At 52.3% G+C, this 18,151-nt stretch overlaps 2 protein-coding genes across 3 annotated transcripts in view; one reads left to right on the top strand and one right to left on the bottom strand.

Moving 5' to 3' along the window:
• Window positions 1-383: 383 nt before the first annotated feature.
• PCBD1 (pterin-4 alpha-carbinolamine dehydratase 1) lies at window positions 384-16,660 on the top strand. 2 transcript variants are annotated; one of them, XM_053888559.1, is made up of 4 exons: window positions 384-564; window positions 3,273-3,404; window positions 3,927-4,007; window positions 10,907-16,660. In XM_053888559.1, exons 1-4 carry the CDS (start codon window positions 562-564, stop codon window positions 10,916-10,918), a joined length of 228 nt encoding a protein of 75 aa, XP_053744534.1. In that variant the 5' UTR covers window positions 384-561; the 3' UTR covers window positions 10,919-16,660. The 2 variants fall into 2 exon arrangements, with proteins under 2 accessions (XP_053744534.1, XP_019299985.2); XM_019444440.2 differs by lacking the exon at window positions 10,907-16,660 and adding an exon at window positions 4,625-5,155.
• Window positions 7,788-18,151, bottom strand: part of SGPL1 (sphingosine-1-phosphate lyase 1) — a 74,894-nt gene continuing 64,530 nt past the window's right edge. The window contains exons 9-15 of the mRNA XM_019444438.2: window positions 17,228-17,333; window positions 15,768-15,866; window positions 14,990-15,139; window positions 13,439-13,677; window positions 11,971-12,117; window positions 10,884-11,004; window positions 7,788-10,383 (exon numbers count right to left, since the gene is read on the bottom strand). Of these exons, the coding sequence (XP_019299983.2) occupies window positions 10,243-10,383; window positions 10,884-11,004; window positions 11,971-12,117; window positions 13,439-13,677; window positions 14,990-15,139; window positions 15,768-15,866; window positions 17,228-17,333 (1,003 nt within the window). The 3' untranslated portion in view covers window positions 7,788-10,242. The remainder of the gene's footprint in view (window positions 10,384-10,883; window positions 11,005-11,970; window positions 12,118-13,438; window positions 13,678-14,989; window positions 15,140-15,767; window positions 15,867-17,227; window positions 17,334-18,151) is intronic.

Below are 18,151 nucleotides of genomic sequence, written 5' to 3'. Positions count from 1 at the left end.
AAGAAGCCAGACACAAGTGTATGTACTGTATGATTTCCATTCACATAAAATTCTAGGAAATGCAACCTAACATATTGTGACCAGAAGCATATCAATGGCTGAGAAAGGGGGAAACTTGTAGGCATGATGTATATATGTTCATGAACTTGGTTGCAGCGATGCTTGCACGAGAGCACACATACCTCAAAACGCAGCAAACTGTACCCTTTGGTTACGTGCAGTTTCTTGTAGGTCAATACCTCAATCAGTTGTCTTTAAAAAAGGAAGAGGTAATCTCGCGCCCAGAGTGACAGGGCTGGTTAAGTGGCACAGAGCGATCCAGACGCAGAAGTCCGCACCTAGAGCCCCACGTTCTCAGTCCCTGAGCTCCCGGTGACTAGAGCCCTGAAGAAAGTGCTGGAACGGGGCAGAGGCCCAGCGCGGATCTCGGCCGAGTTAACGATTACCAGTGGGCGGGCCCTCGCGGTCCCGCCCCGCCCGCTGCCCCGAGCGCCCGGCGCCGCCCTGTCGCCCCGCCGCCACCTGCCGCTCGGCCGCGTCCGCACCTGCGTCGCGCCCGCCATGGTGAGGGGGTCGCGCGCCCGCCGCCCGTGGGGGCCGGGGCGCGCGGGAGGGCGGAGGAGAGGAAAGGGTCCGACCGCGGGGGCGCGGCGGGGGGCGACGAGGGTGGAGTACGGTGCCTGCGAGCTCTGCGCCCGCTGGCCGCGCGCGGGCTCGGAGAGCCGGGGTCTCCGCCCCGCGGCCACCCGCACCCCTGGTAGTATCCCAGGGTGAGCCGAGACCGGGAGAGGGGCGGTGGCGGGTCCGTGTGACAGCGAGGCGGGAGCCCAGGCCTGGTCCTGCTCCCAGGCCCGTATAACCCGGCCCCCTCGCTGCCGCGGGCGGGGCGTGGGCGGTGGGCCCAGGGCGGTCAGGGGAGTGGGGAGAGGCATCTAGTGAGCCCGCAGACCTCTTCCCCCTCGGTCGCCAGTCCTCTTCCGTATTGAGGGAAGGGGGAGTGTGAGTGTGAGAAGGAGGGAGGCTGGTTCTGTGTTCTGCGCGCCTGTTTACCACCTTTCTCTCGTGCACTTTTGGCACAGGGTCCGGCCAAGCCCTCTGTGCACCCTGTGCTGCCCCCTGGCCTCAGAGCCAGCCCCTGGTGCCTAGCTCCGGGACTGTGCTCAGCAATAGGGGCCTGATTGCTCAGGATCAGCCCTCCTCCAGGCTGGGTTTCCCCCCAGGAGGGCCCTGGCCCTGTGCTCAGCTCTTGGGCAGGTGAAGGTGGGCCCTGGCAGGGGAGGAGAGCCTAGCCTGGGGAAGCTTTACTAAACAGCCCCTTTGTGGTCCCAAAGCCTCCGGAGCAGGGGGGACTGTGGTAACAGCTGAGAGGGCATTTGGAAAGCTGTGGCTTGGAGGGAGGGGCGGTGGGGAGTGAGGCTGATTGTGTGGTGCACTGAGGCCCCAAAGATGCAGGGCAGGGCGGGTAATCAGTAACCCGACAGCACACTCCCCCACAAGGCAGAGGCCAGGCCTGACCTGTGATTTACCGAGCAAACACTGCCCCTTCCCCCCCACCCAATCCCAGATCTGGGAGCAGCTTGTCATTTCAGCCCCAGGCTGTGACACTTGGGGGTCCCCAGAAGACTCTCGAGGAAGGGGTGCCTCCCAGGGGACAAGGGTACCCATCCACTTATTTCTGGGCCAAAGAACTAAGCAGTGGGTTCTGATGCCTGGGCTGACATCAGTTAATCCAGTTGCCTGGATACGTGGACCAGGCTTATCAGCCACTGAGAAAGGGCCAGCTCTGGGAAGGGAGCAGGGGTGGGGCACTGGATGCAGACCTCTCAGAGCTGAGGAAAGGAGCCTGACGAAGCCAGGTCAGTCCAGAGAAAACAAGTGTTTTCAGGAGGCAGAGAAAGATGGACCTCGAGGAGGCTGCAATCCTTTTCCAGATCTACCCCCACACCGGAGAGGCCCATCAGGCCTGCCAGCCCCAGGGGCCTCCTTTTATAAATGCAGGTGCCGTGCCCTTGGTAACAGTGGAGTCTACTAAAAGTGTCCCACTGGCTCCTCTTGCTGATCTGACAGTGGAAGTTCTTGGCCCCTTCTGCCCTTGAAGCCAAGGGAGGTGAGGGCCACAGGGTCGCCTGGCTGGAGGATGGCAGGACTGGGGCTTGAACCGGCCCTGCCAACTCGGCCCACGCCTACCGGCTGCCTCAGGAAAGCTAAACTAACCTCCCTCACGTTCTCTCCCCTGATCTCATTGATTCACTTCTCCTTTAGCACTCTGTATTCTGTCCTGGGGGAGTGCTTTTCAGAAGTCTCGATTCTGGGATCCCTGGTGCCAGGCCTGGATCCTCCTAGGGAGTGGAACTGACCTTGGCTTCCTTCTGTCTCTGAGGGTTCCACCCATGGCTGTGCCAGTTTGGGCTGCCTTGAGGGCACTTTGCACAATAGGTAAATAGGATGAGGCCCAAGGTTTGCCAGTCGCCCTTGGCCAAGTTACTTCCACTTTGGGACTGAGCTCTGTTGGCTCAGACTCCCCAAGCTGACAGAATAGAAAAGAAGGTGGGAGTCTGAAACCCCTAGGCCCGGCAGCCAGTACTCAGAGGCTACATGGGACCACGATGAATACCCACTGGGAGGTAGGGCCAGTGGATGTCAACTGTGCTGTGGCTAAGAGTCATCTGGAAGGTGTTTTAGGTGCTGGCTCCTCTGCCCAGCCCCAGGAGGCAGACTCAGAACCCCTTTGAGAACAATGCCTGTGTTCTCTTGGACCGAGGGGAAAGTAGGGGGAGGAGCACAGTGGTCATTTTGCCTTTCTAGGCCTCAGGTTCCTTGAGTAACAACAGCACTGGCATAGGGTGAACTAGATGAAGTCCAGAACAGAAAAAGTTTGGAGAATCCTGGGTACTCTTTTTCTGAAAGGTGGTGTACATTCGAATCTGGGCTTGATCTGTCTCATTAACTTAAGAGACCTATTTGGTGTGTGTGCGGGGGGAGGGGGGAATCTGTCAGGCTTTGGGGTGGGGTGAGGGGGGAGTATTGCTCAACCCCAGGGACTTGCATCACACCTCAGGATTTTCTGTTCTTAGAGAGAAGTGTCCAAATCTAAGAAAGGATCAGTGCCTGAGCCAGGGTCCCACCTCCAGGGCAGGGCGCCACCCTCAACACCTCCCTGTCAATTGCTTTAGAACAGCCCTCCCAGGCTGGCTACATTTATTTCCCCAGGGATGGGGCACTCTCCTGGATCGCAAAAAGAAATGCCCTTGGGCCTCGATTTCCTCTCCTAGGCTGGCAAAGCACACAGGCTAAGTGCCGAGGAGAGGGACCAGCTGCTGCCAAACCTGAGGGCCGTGGGGTGGAATGAGCTGGAAGGCCGCGATGCCATCTTCAAGCAGTTCCACTTCAAAGACTTCAATCGGGTATGGCACCGGGTGGGACAGAGTGTCTGAGACTGGGGCGACGGGGTCCCATTCCGGGACTTGTTGTCTCCCTTAAAGCCCTCCTACCCGAGACCCTCAGACACTACCCTGGTCCGGATGACTTGGGAGTGTCATCCTTGGGGACTGGAGAGGGGGGGAGATGGGTCTTGGGCCCTCCATACCTGGAACTTTTAGAAACAATCCTTAGAGGAAACGGGTCAAGTAGGAAACAAGACATCTCAGTAGATAACCAAAAGACTGGCCAGAACTAAATAGCTCTGTGGTGTTTCCACCTAGTTAGGTAGGGGCCCTAGGAACCAGACTTTCTTCCCACTTCAGAAGGACCGCCTCAAACTCCGGCGCAGAACCAGCCGCAGGGTGCCAGGGGGGTGACTAAAGCTGGACGGGTCTCCTTGTGGGGAGCCGGTCCATCCTGCACCTAGGTCTCACACCAGCTCGAAAAGGGGCCTAGCAGCCCTCTGTCTCTCAGAGCACTAACTCGGGTCTCACTTCACTACATAGGCTTTTGGCTTCATGACGAGGGTGGCCCTACAGGCGGAGAAACTGGACCACCACCCCGAATGGTTTAACGTGTACAACAAGGTGAGCGATGCCTGCCTGCTGGGTCCAGCCCAGCCTGTTCTGAAGGCCCTTCCCTGGGCTTCCCTAGGGGCCTCACCACCCAGAGGCTGCCTGTCCACTCCTCCTGGTCCTTTCAGCTCGTTCCTGGAATCAGCGTCAACACCCCTGCAAAACAGTCAGTCTCACTACAAATTAAAGAAGGTGCAAATTAAAACACTCGTGAGACAACTTGCGGTTGAGGTAGAGAGTAAGGAGACATTAAGGCGGCAAAACCCACAAAAGGCAAGACTTTGGGAATCGGGAGTAGTCATTGCTAATAGCTCCAAATGACTTAAATCCTCCTGGAGGTGTGGAGGAATGAAAAAGTAGTAACTTGAGCTAAGAATACCCACGCACAGCAAACAGATCGGCCTGCCTGCCGAACAAATGCGGTCATTCAGTGCCCGCCTTGTGCCGAGTGGCGGGTTTACACTGTTGCTAGAGACTCTCAGGCAGGCAAGGCAGCCCCCAGGAGAGATTGTAGTGCCTGGCCACTGTTCTGGAATCCTTGGTGTGGCTGAGCCCCGTAGCCGCGACCCTCTCCTGCTCTTGGCGAAGGCAGCAGATGAGCTGGGCCCTAATCGCTGGTTTTGTTTCAGGTCCACATCACCCTGAGCACCCATGAGTGTGCAGGCCTTTCAGAACGGGACATAAACCTGGCCAGCTTCATCGAACAAGTAGCAGTGTCCATGACATAGGCCCTGCCCTTCCTCGTGGAAGTCTTTGGGGGAAGTGGAGGGACTGATTTGGGAATCCAGGGAGGGAGCTGGGGAGCCCTGAGATGTTCTACAGCCAGAATTGCCAAGTGGACTCCGCTGCCTCCGTTTAGGGGAGAGTCCTTGCTGTGGTAAGAGGAGGTGCCAGCCTCACTGCCGACCACGCTTTATCCCCAGCGCTCTGGCACACGTATGCTAATCGAGTACTATCTTCCCCTTCTGTGCGACTTCCCAACAACAGTAATGGTCTTCTTGCCAGGCTGTGTCTTGCTCCTTTTCGGATTCATTTCCCAAGAAGCTGTGTCTAAGATGCACAGTCTTAACTTAGAAGCCAGGACCCTAAAGTCAACCCCATCGTATGTGACAGAAACACGTGTGCTTTTATGCCTCAAATAAAACTACTGTTTCACTCGGCCTCAAGCTCTGGAACATGGTTTTTTCCACAGGTCAGTCCAAACTGGAGTCAAGAGGCATTTAGAGCACTTACTCAATGAAGGCACCGGAGGAAAAGCAGGACCGAGCCACCCTGTCTGCATGGAGTTCACGGTCATGTAGGGGAATTAAGCAGGAAGCAGTTAACTATCACTAGGCAGGATGAATGAAGTCAGTGCTAGAGGCGAGGATAAGAAATGAGCTAAGGAAACATGAGGCGATTGACAAGGGTGACTCTGGAGGCTTCATTTAAATTATGCTTCGAAGACCTGAATGGAATTCTTGAGGCAGAGATGGCTGAGGGGGCACCATGAATACAAGTAAAGGTGTGTAGGACACTGTGTTTATCCGTGGTGGGACCTGTGACTAGGAAGGCAGTCTGCGTGGGGCGCCTGGGTGGCTCAGTTGGTTAAGTGTCCAACTCTTGATCCTGGCTCAGGTCATGCTCTCACCATTTGTGGGATCAAGCCCCATGTCGGGCTCTGTGCTGACTTGAGGCTGCTTGGGATTCTCTCTCTCTCTCTCTCTCTCTCTCTCTCTCTCTCTGCCCCTCCCCCACTGACACTTGCACTAAAATTAAAAAAAAAAAAGGCAGTCTTAGGCTGTATGATCTGTCTGGTCTACATCCCATGGGGAGATTTGTTTTTAATGTTTTTAATGTTTATTTTTGAGAGCAAGCATGAGTGGGGCGGTGGGGGAGAGGGAGGGAGAGAGAGAGAGAGAAACAGAATCTGAAGCAGGTTCCAGGCTCTGAGCTGTCAGCACAGAGCCCAATACGGGGCTCAAACTCACGAACCGCTAGATCATGACTTGAGCCAAAGTCGGACGCTTAATGAAGCCACCCAGGTGCCCCATCCCATGGGGAGATTTCTAATCCTCAAGGATTACTTGCTTTTACTACATAAGGGAGAGGACAAAAATCCTAGCTTAAGGAGGTGATGGGCTATTTTACCACCTGAGCAGCTAAGGAGCCAATTCCTACAGACCAGTTCTCCAACCTAGTGACTCTAGGGTAGAATATTCCCATAATGTGCTGTGTCTGGGAGAAGTGGGAGCCACAGAGCACAGTATCCTCTCTCCCCAGCGCATGCCACATGGATGTCCTTTTGCGGATGCCATTATGCAAGATTTGGGGAAGCCCTTCTCCCTCACCTATGACCCCCTAGCCTGAAGGTGCCGGCATACTAAGCTGACTTGCAAATGCCACAGTCCCTTGGAACAGGGTGTCACAACCCAGTTACCCTGGATGAGTTGGTCCTGCAACAAGGGCCAGAAAAGAGACAGAGGTTGGTGGCTGAGAAGTCAGCATACTGTTGGTAAGAGGTACTAGCAGGATCTAAAGATAACAATACCTAGGTCAAGAGCAAGTTCTTAGCAAAGCTTAATATCAAAACCAATGAGATTCAGATGCTCTCCCGTCTGCCCCACTTCTGACTTAACTTTTCCTAAGTGGGCTCTGATCTGATGACTGCGGATTAGGGGACAGAAGCCACCAGACATGAAGTATGGAGCACATGTTACGTCACCTTCCTGCCTCTGCTTACTCAGGGGTCAGGGGTTGAAAACACCATCCTGGAGGACACTACAGTCATATGAAGGACTTTTCTGTGGGACAAAGACCTATAAGCAATACTTTTTCCAAAATAAATGTTCTAAAATTCATGCAAATAACTGAAGTTATATGGGAAGATGTTAAGGAGAGATTATGAAAAAGCAAGCCCAAGAAAAAGGCAATTAAGACTCCCAACTCAAGAAAGGTTCTCAAACAGCTGACTCTTGCTTAGCCAGGCTGTAGCTGGTGGCTATCAAATCCGGCCTCCATCATCACTTCTGTCACTGCCAGGTCTAGTGAAAAGTGGCTCGTTGCTACCAAGAACCCACAGGGAAGGCAAAAGGGTTCACAGAGTAAGTAGCAGGAGTAAGCATTCAAACAGCAACTCTTGGATGGACCGGGTCCCCTAACCAAGCATATCCTGGCCTCTTATTCTCTAGGGTTTACCCAGAGCAAGTAGGTGCTCAGGAAACCAAGTCATTTAGCAGAAAACTATAGCAAAGACCGCATTCCTTGGCTTGATTCTGACAAAGTCCAAATGGAATTGAGAAACTGGGTTACCTGAAGGACAGCCTCCAAGACCCGAATAACCCTTTGGAAAGACTGCTCACTTGTTATTCGTAACGGAACAAGGTGTCCAGTGGTTACATGTGCAGAGCTATTCTGAGGGGTTCCACCAACTCCCAAATCAAATGCGGGCCTCGAAGCCAGTGCCCAGCTGGCTGGGGCCCACCTCAGAGGGCTCAATCCATCATTAAGGTATCAGCAGAAGTAATGATGAAGATGACAGAAAACACAAGGCAGGGCCCAGGTCCTGGGGAGCTAAAGACCTAAGTTCTAGAACTCCTTAAAACCGGTATGACCACCACTCTTGGAGAAGCCACTTGCAAAGGTGCTCTCGCCCAGGGCTACGGCCCTGAGTATCAGCGGCCACACACAACCGTTTCACCACAAGGGGGCGATGTCCCACCAGCAGCCCGTTCTAGAACTGCCCCAGCCCGACCCCCTCCCCCTGGATCAACCACCTGCATCCAAATCATTGAATACAACCATCCACATTAGTTAAGATTTGGGACATTTAATTAATTGCTTTTTAAGATATTGCTGCAGTTAGGAAGGGAGCACTGAGATGGGAAGAAGGAGGTTAAATACAGAAAAGATTTAGAAGAGGCAAGTACCATTTTCCAAGTATAAAACTGGTAATATTAAAAGTGACACGGCAGTATATTCACGCGAGTACTTAATGTAGAAACAAGACAGTACGGTTTCTGCAGAGGCCAATGTGACATCTGCTAGCAACATGACATCGTGAAGACTTCTGCCCACCTCTGCCAGACTAGGTGTTACTAGGTGCACAGATACACAGAGAATGGAAAGCCCACAAGTGTTGAGTCAAACTAAGGCTCATGATCATAAAGTGGCTACAGTAGGTCCCTTTAAAAAATGCCACTGCCCCCGGGGCAGCAGTGCTGTCACGGAAGAGGGGGGCCTGCAGACACTGGAAGCAACAGCTTGCTCTGCAGGGCATGTGCTTCTCCAGTTTAGCAGCTAACAGACCACAGTGGTGCCTGCTGGGTGGTTTGTCCAGCACCACGAATGCACCGGAGACCCAAGAGACAGTTCACACAGAGCCCCTCTCTTGGGGGGGTGCCCACCAGTTCGGTAACTGGAGGGAACGCGACCCCCGGGTCCAAAGGATCCTAGCCTCTCCCTCTAACACACACACACACACACACACACACACACACACACACGCCCCAACCTCTCCTGGAACCCACAATGGACAGGAGGAACACATACCACACCAGCCCTGCAGTGACACAGCCAGCTAATCACAGTTATTGTGGAGGAAGTACAGTGCTAAAGGCCTGGGGGCGGGGAAAGTCTGGTCGTCTTGGCTCTCCTGGCCAGCATTCCCAGTGAGGGAGGCCAGAGGATACCAGCCTCAAGAGGCTGAATGGTTCAGGAGTCCCTGAGAAGGGTAATGGAACAGAGGAGATTTTCTCCTGACTCATCCTAAAGTACTCCCCTACCCAAACAAAAATCTCAAAGACTGCTGCACCTCCCCCAGGGCCTGGGTCAGGAATAGCCCACCACTGCTCACTGTGAGGAAAAAGGCACACAATATGTCGTCTTCAGAGGAAGACAGTGGCTCCACCTAGATCAGGGCCCCATGCAAGGGAGAAGGGGGTAGGAAGTGGGTGCAGGGTTTGGTCCTGTCCCTGCACCACCCTGAGCAACTAGTCTTAGGAAGGAATCCCAGGCCCTAGGCCGCAACTGACGGTTGCCGTCATGCTTTCCTATCCTAACAAGTTTGTCTCATTCTAGCCAGGGCCGAGAAGTGTCCAGTACCTGAGGCTAAACTGCCATAGTACCTTTGCGAGATGAATATAGGGAAAGAGGCAGGACGAACACACTAACGGGGAGAAAATTTTCCTTGCCGTGGGGGCTCTCTCTCACACCCTACTGGCACCCACCTAGGGTAAGTCAAGGCAACTCGTGAAGGTGCTCTGAGCTGTTCCTTCAAGTGAACGTACTCGTACATGATGGCTTACAACGGTGGGGGGTGGGGAGGGGAGGACCACCAACTCTGGCGACAGAGATGTGACTCTGGGCACTCATCCTGCTCTGACACTCAGAGACGCAGGGAAAGGGCCCTGGTTTCCGATCATCACCAGCCTGGGAGAGGGTACAGGTGTGCTCCGAACACTGCCAATTCAGACAGGCAGCACGAGGGCCGGAAAGTCCTGGGTTCTCTAGAAACCACGTTCTCTTAATCCAGGGGAACAACAGCAAACCAATGAGAGCATGACTTCAAACACATATCTCCAAAGACGGCAGCAACCAAGTATCAGACCAGGGCCTGGAGCACGAAAGAGGGCCGTTCCAGAGCCTGCCTTGATAGACTGAGCAGATCTGCTCGGCCACTCCAATCCTGCAAACCAGGAACAGCGGCCTGCCCAGCTGTGTCCTGGAAAAATACAGTGAGGTGTGCTGAAAGCGACTCTAAGACGGACGACTCACCTACTCAAAGAGGAGGGCCGAGAAGGCCGCGTGCTTAGAGTACACCTAACACCCACCCGGGGAGACGCGTGTCACACGGATGCTTCCGAGCTGCCTCGCCCAGCTGCCTGAGAGAACAAAGAAAACCCTCTCGTATCGCATAAACCATACCCCAGTCTCCCTAAGGAATCAGGACAGGTCAGAGCTGTCACACAATGATGAAGTGAAGTGGAAAGCTAGAAGGTTAGAGAAGGAAATGGCTAAAACGATTCCTAGGGTAACATTTGAGAGCAAGGGCAAAATAATTAGGTAATGGACTCCTCTGGGAACTCCACATTCAAAACCACAAAAGGATGATAGGAGGAACAAGAATCCTGAGGATCAAGCCGTCTCGTGGTCCATCTCGTCGTGATCTACGGAGCAAGACCAGATGTCCGAACTGTGCGCGGCCTGTTCCACACCCCCAGAACCTTCTGAAGGCCAGGAGCCCCTCGGGGCAACGAAGGGTCCAGACTCAGCGGGGTTTCGAAGAACCGTTCATCTGGCTGCTCGGAGTTACAGCGTCAGTGCTGAAAAGGCTGTCCAAGAAGACTGAGGTCAATTCTGCCACCAGGTTCCTGTCGACGGTCGTCTGGGCCATGCCGTAGATCGCACCCTACAAATCCAGTCAGAGATCATTACTGGCAATGAGGGGGACAGGGATGGAGATGAAGCTGTGGCTCTGATCTCCCCCTCCTCCCATCCCTGACTTCCATGTCCCTCTTCTCCCCACTCCATGCCCACCCAGACAGTTTTTCACAGGTACTTGCCAGTCTGCCTTTCTGCCCAAAGGAACCAGCCTATGGGATTTGCTGTAGAAAATTCCAGAAAAGGCAGGCTATTGCCTTTCCTGTGTCAAAACTTTCTTTTCAAAGGGACAGGACCACCACCTGCCTTTGTATGGCACTTTTAAATTTACAAGGTGCTTTCTACATAGCATACTTCATCTGAGACCAAACACCTTGGACACGGGTGAGGCAGAGATTATCAGCTTGGAGTGATAAGGTTTGTGGAGACATAACAGAGGCAGGAACAGACTCGAGGTCATTTGGTTCTTCCAACCCCCCCAGGATACCTAAACGTCCACAGGAAGAAAAAAATCCCAAGTGTCCCTACCATTCCTGTGGTCTTTGCTTTAGGATTCTTCATGATCTGAGTGACAGACTCCCGGATGTCCTTTAGGAACTGTATGGCTACTCGCTTCCGAGTGTGTACCAGCGTGATGCAGAAATGAATACTACGGGAGAAGACAGACACAGACAGAGATGAACCGCGGGGGAAAAAAGTTCTAAAATAAAGCAGCCCCCACACAGGAATTTATCGCTGGCTTCTTCATGTGATTTGTGACGAGTGTTCCCAGTCCTGGGAATCAGGGAGATCAATACATGGGCTGTCGAGCATGGGCTGACACGAGGGCTTCATGCCTCAGCATGATCGAGAACATCCTGACAGAATGAATACAGCTGCCAGCTCTGTCCCACCCCTCCCCTCCAAAACGGTCAACTGCTAGGCCTTGAGCCACGTGACCACCAAGGGGATGCTTTCACCTTAGATGATACACCTTCATGGGGACAGGGCCACAGGGCTGGGGTCTTGAAGGACTTCAAGGCAAAGAAGAAACTCTAACTCCCCCTGGAGGGAGACTGAGGAACAGAGGGATAGTGAAGAGGAATAAACTGAGTCCACACAGGACTGGCAGTGGCACCACGAAGTCAAAGGGATCGGGGTACGTAGAAGACACAGGAGAGACCTCTGCCGTTGGGGTGGAGTGTTTATTTATTTGTAAGCATCATGGAAGGTTAGATTACAAAGGCATATTAAAGGAGAGAGCAGCGGGCCTGAACGATTAGAGGCCCTAAGGGAGGTTTTGAGGGAAGCAGTCAGTTTGTAGGCACCATGTGATGGCGGTACACAAGACGGGTAGAGAGAGCACAGCCTAGAAAGACGGCAGGGGCGGTGGGGAGGCGTCTCGTGACCGGCCACTGGTCTCAAGAGGCTGCCACCTAATTTTGCTAGTTTTAAAGCTAATCGTCTTGTTCTGGATACAGAGTAATTCCAGATGGCAAGACGCAATCCTACAGCTACTACAGTTGCCACTGCGGTGCCCGGCCTCATAGCCGATCTCTACGCTTCGGGTCACCTTGCCACCCGAGTTCTTTGGCAGCCACGGTGCGCAGGAAGGGAAGAGGCTCCTCCAGCTTACCTGGGTGGGAACTGCAGGTGGTTCAGGTTCCATCCCTTGGCAGTCATCAGGTTAAACAGTCGGTAGATGTCAAAATCTCGGGAGCCCAGAGCTATGACTGACAACTGAGGATTCCCAAAAACAAAGATGCCTTTGATATTTTCCAGCCTGAAAACAAAAAAAGGAACAGAAAGGAAGTTCAGCCACATATACTCCTCGGGCCATCACCTCTCTAATCATTCAATGTCTCCCCTATAACACAATCTAATCTTTTAGGGCCTCAGCTCTCTCACCTTCTAAAATCAGGTGGCTAGACTGAGAGCAGTGGTCCCCAAACATTACAAGTATTCAAAGGCCCAAATCCCACCAAGCTCCAATGAGTCAGAATCATCGGCTCTTACCCTATCTGCCCAACTCCCAAATTCTGATATGCCTGAGAGGCACCTGAGGCATAAAAGATGCACGTTAAGGGGCGCCTGGGTGGTTCAGTCAGTTGAGTGTCCGATAGCTCAGGCGATGATCTCGGGCCTCGTGGGTTCGAGCCCCACGTCAGGCTCTGTGCTGATAGCTCAGAGCCTGGAGCCTACTTCGGATTCTGTCTCCCTCTCTCTGCCCCTCCCCCACTCGCACTTTTTTTCTCTCTCCCTCTCTCTCAACAATAAGTAAACATTTAAAAAATTAAAAAAAAAAAAAAAAAGATGTACAGAAAAGAAAATCCTGGCAAAATCATCTGTCTCCACAGTTTAAAGTCCTACATGTCATGCCTAATGCATGAAATGGTACAGCAGCTCTCAACACACGGGTCTACCAGCTGGGTATATGCAGGCTTCTTTCAAATGAGACAGGCCTAACTGGCCACTTTCATTCACCTTCAGGACTCTGCAAAAGCCTGCCCAGCCCGGGTGAGCCACAGAGACAGGCGGGTAATATGTGCACAGGTAAGCCAGCCAGCACGCAGCCTAGTTCCAGCCTTAGCTCAGCCCTGGATTTCCTCACTTGCCCCGCCCCCATTCATTCCGCCTCATCCCCGATTCTTTTCCTACACTAGCGATTCTCCCTCCACGTGTGATTCCTAGACTGGCAGCTTCGGTTCCCACTGGGAACTTCCTAGAGACGCACACCCTCAGACTCCCTTTCCAGATCTACTGAATGAGAATTCTGCATTTTAAACACATCCTCCAGATGGTTAGGACACATGCTCAAGTTCGCACTGAACTATCAGCCCTTGGTAAGAGCTGCCGGTTGCTGACACGTCCTTCGAGACACGATGGCTAAAGACGAAGCCTGGATCTGACCCTCCGAGTCACAGCAGACCAAGGGAACTTATCCTCTCGGGCCGGCACCACACTCCTGAGCTGCTGTCCTAAACCCCCAGTCTCCAGAGGACGGTAAACGGGCTGGGAGTACGGGTGCTTGGCCAGGCAGACGCCTCGAACCTACGAGCAGACAAAGCAAGAGACGAGGCAGAATCCCGATCTTGCACACATACTCTGACTTGAGGAAGCGAGTGGTTTTGATGATCTGTTTGGTAGCTTCAACATAGCCACTCTCACCGAAGTACATCAAGGCAGCCCAACAGGCCGCGCTAATGCCTCCAGGCCGTGAGCCCGCGATGGTCGGGGAAGCGTAGATACCACCCTGCCAATCGGTAGCAACGAAGAACTGATGGCTCCTGTACTTCTTGTCACTGTACAGCACCACGGACGAGCCTTTGGGGGCATAGCCATACTGAGGGGGAGAAGCACAGGTGAGTCCACGGTTCTGCCGGGCACGCCTGCCCCACAAACTCAGCCCGCAAACCTCTCTCTCACGCGCCCGCTTCTCTCTGCTTCCCGCCCACGTGAAACATTCAAAGTCAGGGGGCGCCCGGGGGGCTCAGTCGGGTGAGCGTCCGACTGCAGCTCAGGCCACGATCTCACAGTTCGGGAGTTCAAGCCCCGCCGTGGGCTCACAGCTGTCAGCGCAGAGCCCACGTCGCAGCCTCTGTCTCCCTCTCTCTCTGCTCTCACCCTCTCTCTCAAAAATAAATAAACTTGAAAAATTAAAAAAAAGAATTCAAAGTCAGAAGGTTAAAGGCTGGAGGGAACTCTCTTTGAGCGGAGAAGGGTGGAATTCGTGTCACTCGGAACAACTCAAATCACGAGCTGACTCCCTTCCCGTTATTTTTATTGGTATTATACTTCCTTTTAAAAAAATCACAGTGCTCAGAGTCCAGAAGCTACTTGATGCAGCTGAAAAATAAACTGTGCGCTTGGTTTCCTTATAGAAAACGTGCCCTCCTAACGAACTGTCCCTGCAGCTCACGTGGAGCTAAGTTCACTCCCTGACAGACACCGGGAGAGACGGTAAGGAAGGGGGCACAGGGGTTGCTGGGGGCCGAGGTGAAATCGGATCAGATCCTGACGGAAGATCCGTACACATTATTCAGAGTCTGAGAACCAGGTCCCCACTACACTGGAAATTAAAATGAACTCTGCCGGTGCAGCCAAGACAAAGCACGCAGCCCGAGGCCACTATTCCGTCTCCACATCCGGATGCCGTTTAAGAGCGTTCCTGACCAACCTACACTCGGTCTCAGTCCCCCAGGGGCGGCAGCATCCGAACATTCCCAAGCACCTAAGCTCTTCCCTTTTTCCACAGGACTCTCCCGTTAGCCCCAACGGTCGCTCAGGGCAGGAGCCCCAGGAGCGCGGAGCTACAGCACTAGCATACACCCTCTTAGGAGTTCTATCATCGACCTCACCCCAAAGGATCCGAAAGCTTCAGGAAGCTTTGCTCTGGGGGCCACATGCCTAGGTCCTAGCATGTCCCAGTCACATGCCGTCAGCGGGCACAGAAATTCTCTTAGCCACATGCCGCCAAGATAATGGGTCTCTTTTCACTATTACTTGTCACCTGAACCAGCTACCCTGGTGAGAGCAAAGAGCCGGACTTAATTTTACATTTCTGGCAGACGCTAACGCTCCAACCAATTTATTTTGTTGATAGTAATCGAAATAATCAAATGGCTACTTTAACATTCGGTCCTTCCCCGCCTCACCTTGTGGGTATCAGCTGAAATGCTGGTCACGCCTTTCACCCGGAAATCAAACGGCTGCTCCAGCGGGTAACCTGCTTTCTCCATAAAGACGATGAGGAAGCCCCCCAGACAAGCGTCCACATGAAGAGGTATTTTGTATCTGACAGCCAGCTAGTTCCAAAAGAGACCGCAAGAGAATTTCATTTATAGCCATATAACAAAAACTTTGTAAGACACAGGTGGAAAGGTGTGCTGTACTCCCAAGGCCGTCATGCACGATGGCTTTCATGTTTTAAAAAACTGGCTAGTTTTGACATTCCTAATAAAGCTCATCTTCCAAATGTATTTAGCCTTCAAAATAATTCATCTGAAATGTGGCATTTTATATCTAAATACTGCAGGGCCCCAAACGCAATGCAAAGCCGAACAGGACACAAGCAGCGCTCTGATTTAGGGGGGGAAAGGTGCTGCTTTAGTAACGGCGGGGCGGGGAGCCTGAGGGACACGGCCCCCTGCGAGGCACACCCTTAACAAGCAGCCCATCTCCCGGCTGAATGGAAACAGCGGCGCTCTTTCAGAGTATCCAGAGTATCCAGCTTCAACAAAGGCTCTACCTTGTGTCATCCCTCCCCTACAGCAGAGGCTCCGAAGGGAGCTGGACGGCTTCCTCTGCGGCTCCTGGGATTTGTGCACAAACCTGAACTCGCACTTGCTTCTCCTTGCCGAGTCCCGCACCATTAGATTCTATTATAAAATCTCAACCTGACTGCCTAGCAAGCGGCCCATTTCTCCCGCGTACCTTGGCCACTTCAGGGACAGGATCTAGGATACCGTGAGGAAACTGGGGGGTAGAACAGACGAGCATGGCAGTGTTCCTGGAGATGGCTCTCCTCATCGCCTAGGGGTTAAAGTCGAAAGGAAAATGAGAAGCCACGTCAACATTACTCTCTGTCGCTATTGGCTCAGGGTCTGCGCTCCTCCAGTGCCGCTGCCTCCACCTCTCCAACCCGAGAGAAGACCGCCCCTGCCATGGGGGCAGCACAGAAAACCAGGCCAGAGGGGTCCATCTGGGAAAAACAGCCTGAGGCCACAATACAGCAAATCACTGTGGGAGGAAACAGCATCGGGCGAAGATGCCGCGGAGCATGTCCCGGCCCCACTTACTAGCGCTGAAACCGGAGGTAAACTACTTAACCGCCCCGGTCTGTTTCCTCACCTGTGCGCTGCAAAAATACTAACAGCTTCTACAACTTCCCTGGGCTGTCATAAAGCTCAGATGCAATTTGTATAGCACTCTAGAAACTAGAAAGTTCTCCACAAAGGCAAGGCATAAAAATAAAGGACTACAATTCAGTCTTAAAAAAAGAAAGCCTGCCATTTATGACAACAGGGATGAATCTGGAAGGCATACTGCTAAGCAGGCCAGGAACAGAAAGATAAATACTGCATGATCTCACATACGGCAGGTACAGCAGTCAATCTCAGAAGCAGAGAGTGGAATGCTGCCTGCTGGGGGCTGGGGGATGAGGGGCACCGAGTTTCAGTGATGTCTAACAGCAAGTTCTGGACGGCTAGTGGATGGCCATGTGACCACGAAACAACAATACTGCACTGTATGCTTGAAATCAGCTGGAGGTCGAAGAGGGAGTCTTAAGTATGCCAACCAAGGAGGAAAAAAAAAAAGAAAGAAAACAGTAACTATTTGAGGAGATGGGTATGTTCAATAGTATGACTGTGGGGATTATTTTGCAGTGTATACACATCTCAAAACATCAAGCTGGCACCTTAAATATATTTTTTATTTGTCAACTCATTAATTTGTCAGTTAATAAATCAGTAAAGATGGCAGGCAGAAATAATGCCAGTGCTAATAACTTGGGTAGTTTGGTTCTGAATAAATATTGTTACTATTCTGTTGCCAAGGATACCGATTCAGGCCAATAAAAACCACAAGAAGAGTCTGGGGGCAGGTGAGTCCGTGCTCACGGTACAAAGACAAAGGGGAAAGTGATGTTGCTGAAGCAAAATCAAGGTCTGCGAAGTCTCAAGTCAGGGACTAGATAGATCATCTTGCTATCAGACCTCTGAATTTATGAAAACACTCAATCACCACTGCCAGCAGCAGCTCGTCGGCTCTGGCCGCTACAGTCCAAGGCCTCTGGAGCCCACGTGTGCACGACGTTGCAAAAAGTCAGCCGGTCGGGTACATTCCTGCACCTCACAGTCCCCAGCAGGAAATGGCCCTTCAGGGGAACTCACCCGAACATCCACCTCCATCATTTTGTTCAGTGGAACCCGTATAATCTTCATCCCAAAATAATTGGCTGCTTTGTCAAATGCAGCATGGGCACTCTGGGGGGCCACACTAAATGATAGAGAAGAGGAAAATAATGAAATTCAGATAAAAGCAGGGTTCAAGAGAGAGCCTCATTAGCAGCTCATCTAAATCCCCAAGAGCAAACTTCTAATTATTTTTCCTCACATTTTTACAAGTGTTTATGTTGTTTTTCTTTTTAACCACAAATAAAAAGAGGTCAAATGATTTTCTATAGAAAATTTCTCCCTGTGATTTAGCAAATCCGAAGCATAAATGAGGGCTGACAGGTAAAAGATGAGGGATTGGGAATTTGGATCAGACCAGCATCTGGCAGAGCCTTTTTGTGTTGGCCATCCAAAGCCGGGAGACCCTGGTGGGAACGTGCTGCCTGACACAATACACAGCCAAGCAGGAACCCAAGACCGCTTGGCTGGGGTGTTCTACCAAGTCAGTGGTTCCTTCCATCTCTGAAAGCCCACAGCCTGTGAGAAACGAAAATTCCCATTGTTCCTGTAAACTTGGAAGCAGCATTTCAAATAGCACTGAAATGGGGGGCGCCTGGCTGGCTCCGTTGGTAGAGTATGTGACTCTTGATCTCAGGGTCATGAGTTCAAGCCCCACGCTGGGCACAGAGCTTACTTAAAAAAAAAAAAAAAAAAAAAAAAAAAAAGACAAATAGCACTGAAAAGGAGACTGAGCCATGGTTATGTATTTGCTTTCAGACTTCTCTCAATTACTACACTCTCAAAATCAATCTGTTCCCCTTAAGGAAGGAAAGTCTCGATTACTGAGTAAGTACCAGGCACTAAGATTTATGTGTGAGAAAGATGGCACCGTGATTTACTCTCTCAGGCTTGAGATCACCT

This window comes from Panthera pardus, unplaced genomic scaffold (assembly GCF_024362965.1).
Source record: "Panthera pardus isolate Hobbes unplaced genomic scaffold, ASM2436296v1 HiC_scaffold_22, whole genome shotgun sequence".
Classification (NCBI taxonomy): Eukaryota; Metazoa; Chordata; class Mammalia; order Carnivora; family Felidae; genus Panthera; species Panthera pardus.
Note: the sequence above shows the minus strand (reverse complement) of the source record. Positions and strands in the feature narration are given on the sequence as shown.

Coding starts and splice junctions, on each gene's coding strand:
- PCBD1 (XM_019444440.2), top strand. Junction 3,405..3,926: donor ACTTCAAAGACTTCAATCGG/GTATGGCACCGG, acceptor TTCACTACATAG/GCTTTTGGCTTCATGACGAG. Junction 4,008..4,624: donor GGTTTAACGTGTACAACAAG/GTGAGCGATGCC, acceptor GTTTTGTTTCAG/GTCCACATCACCCTGAGCAC.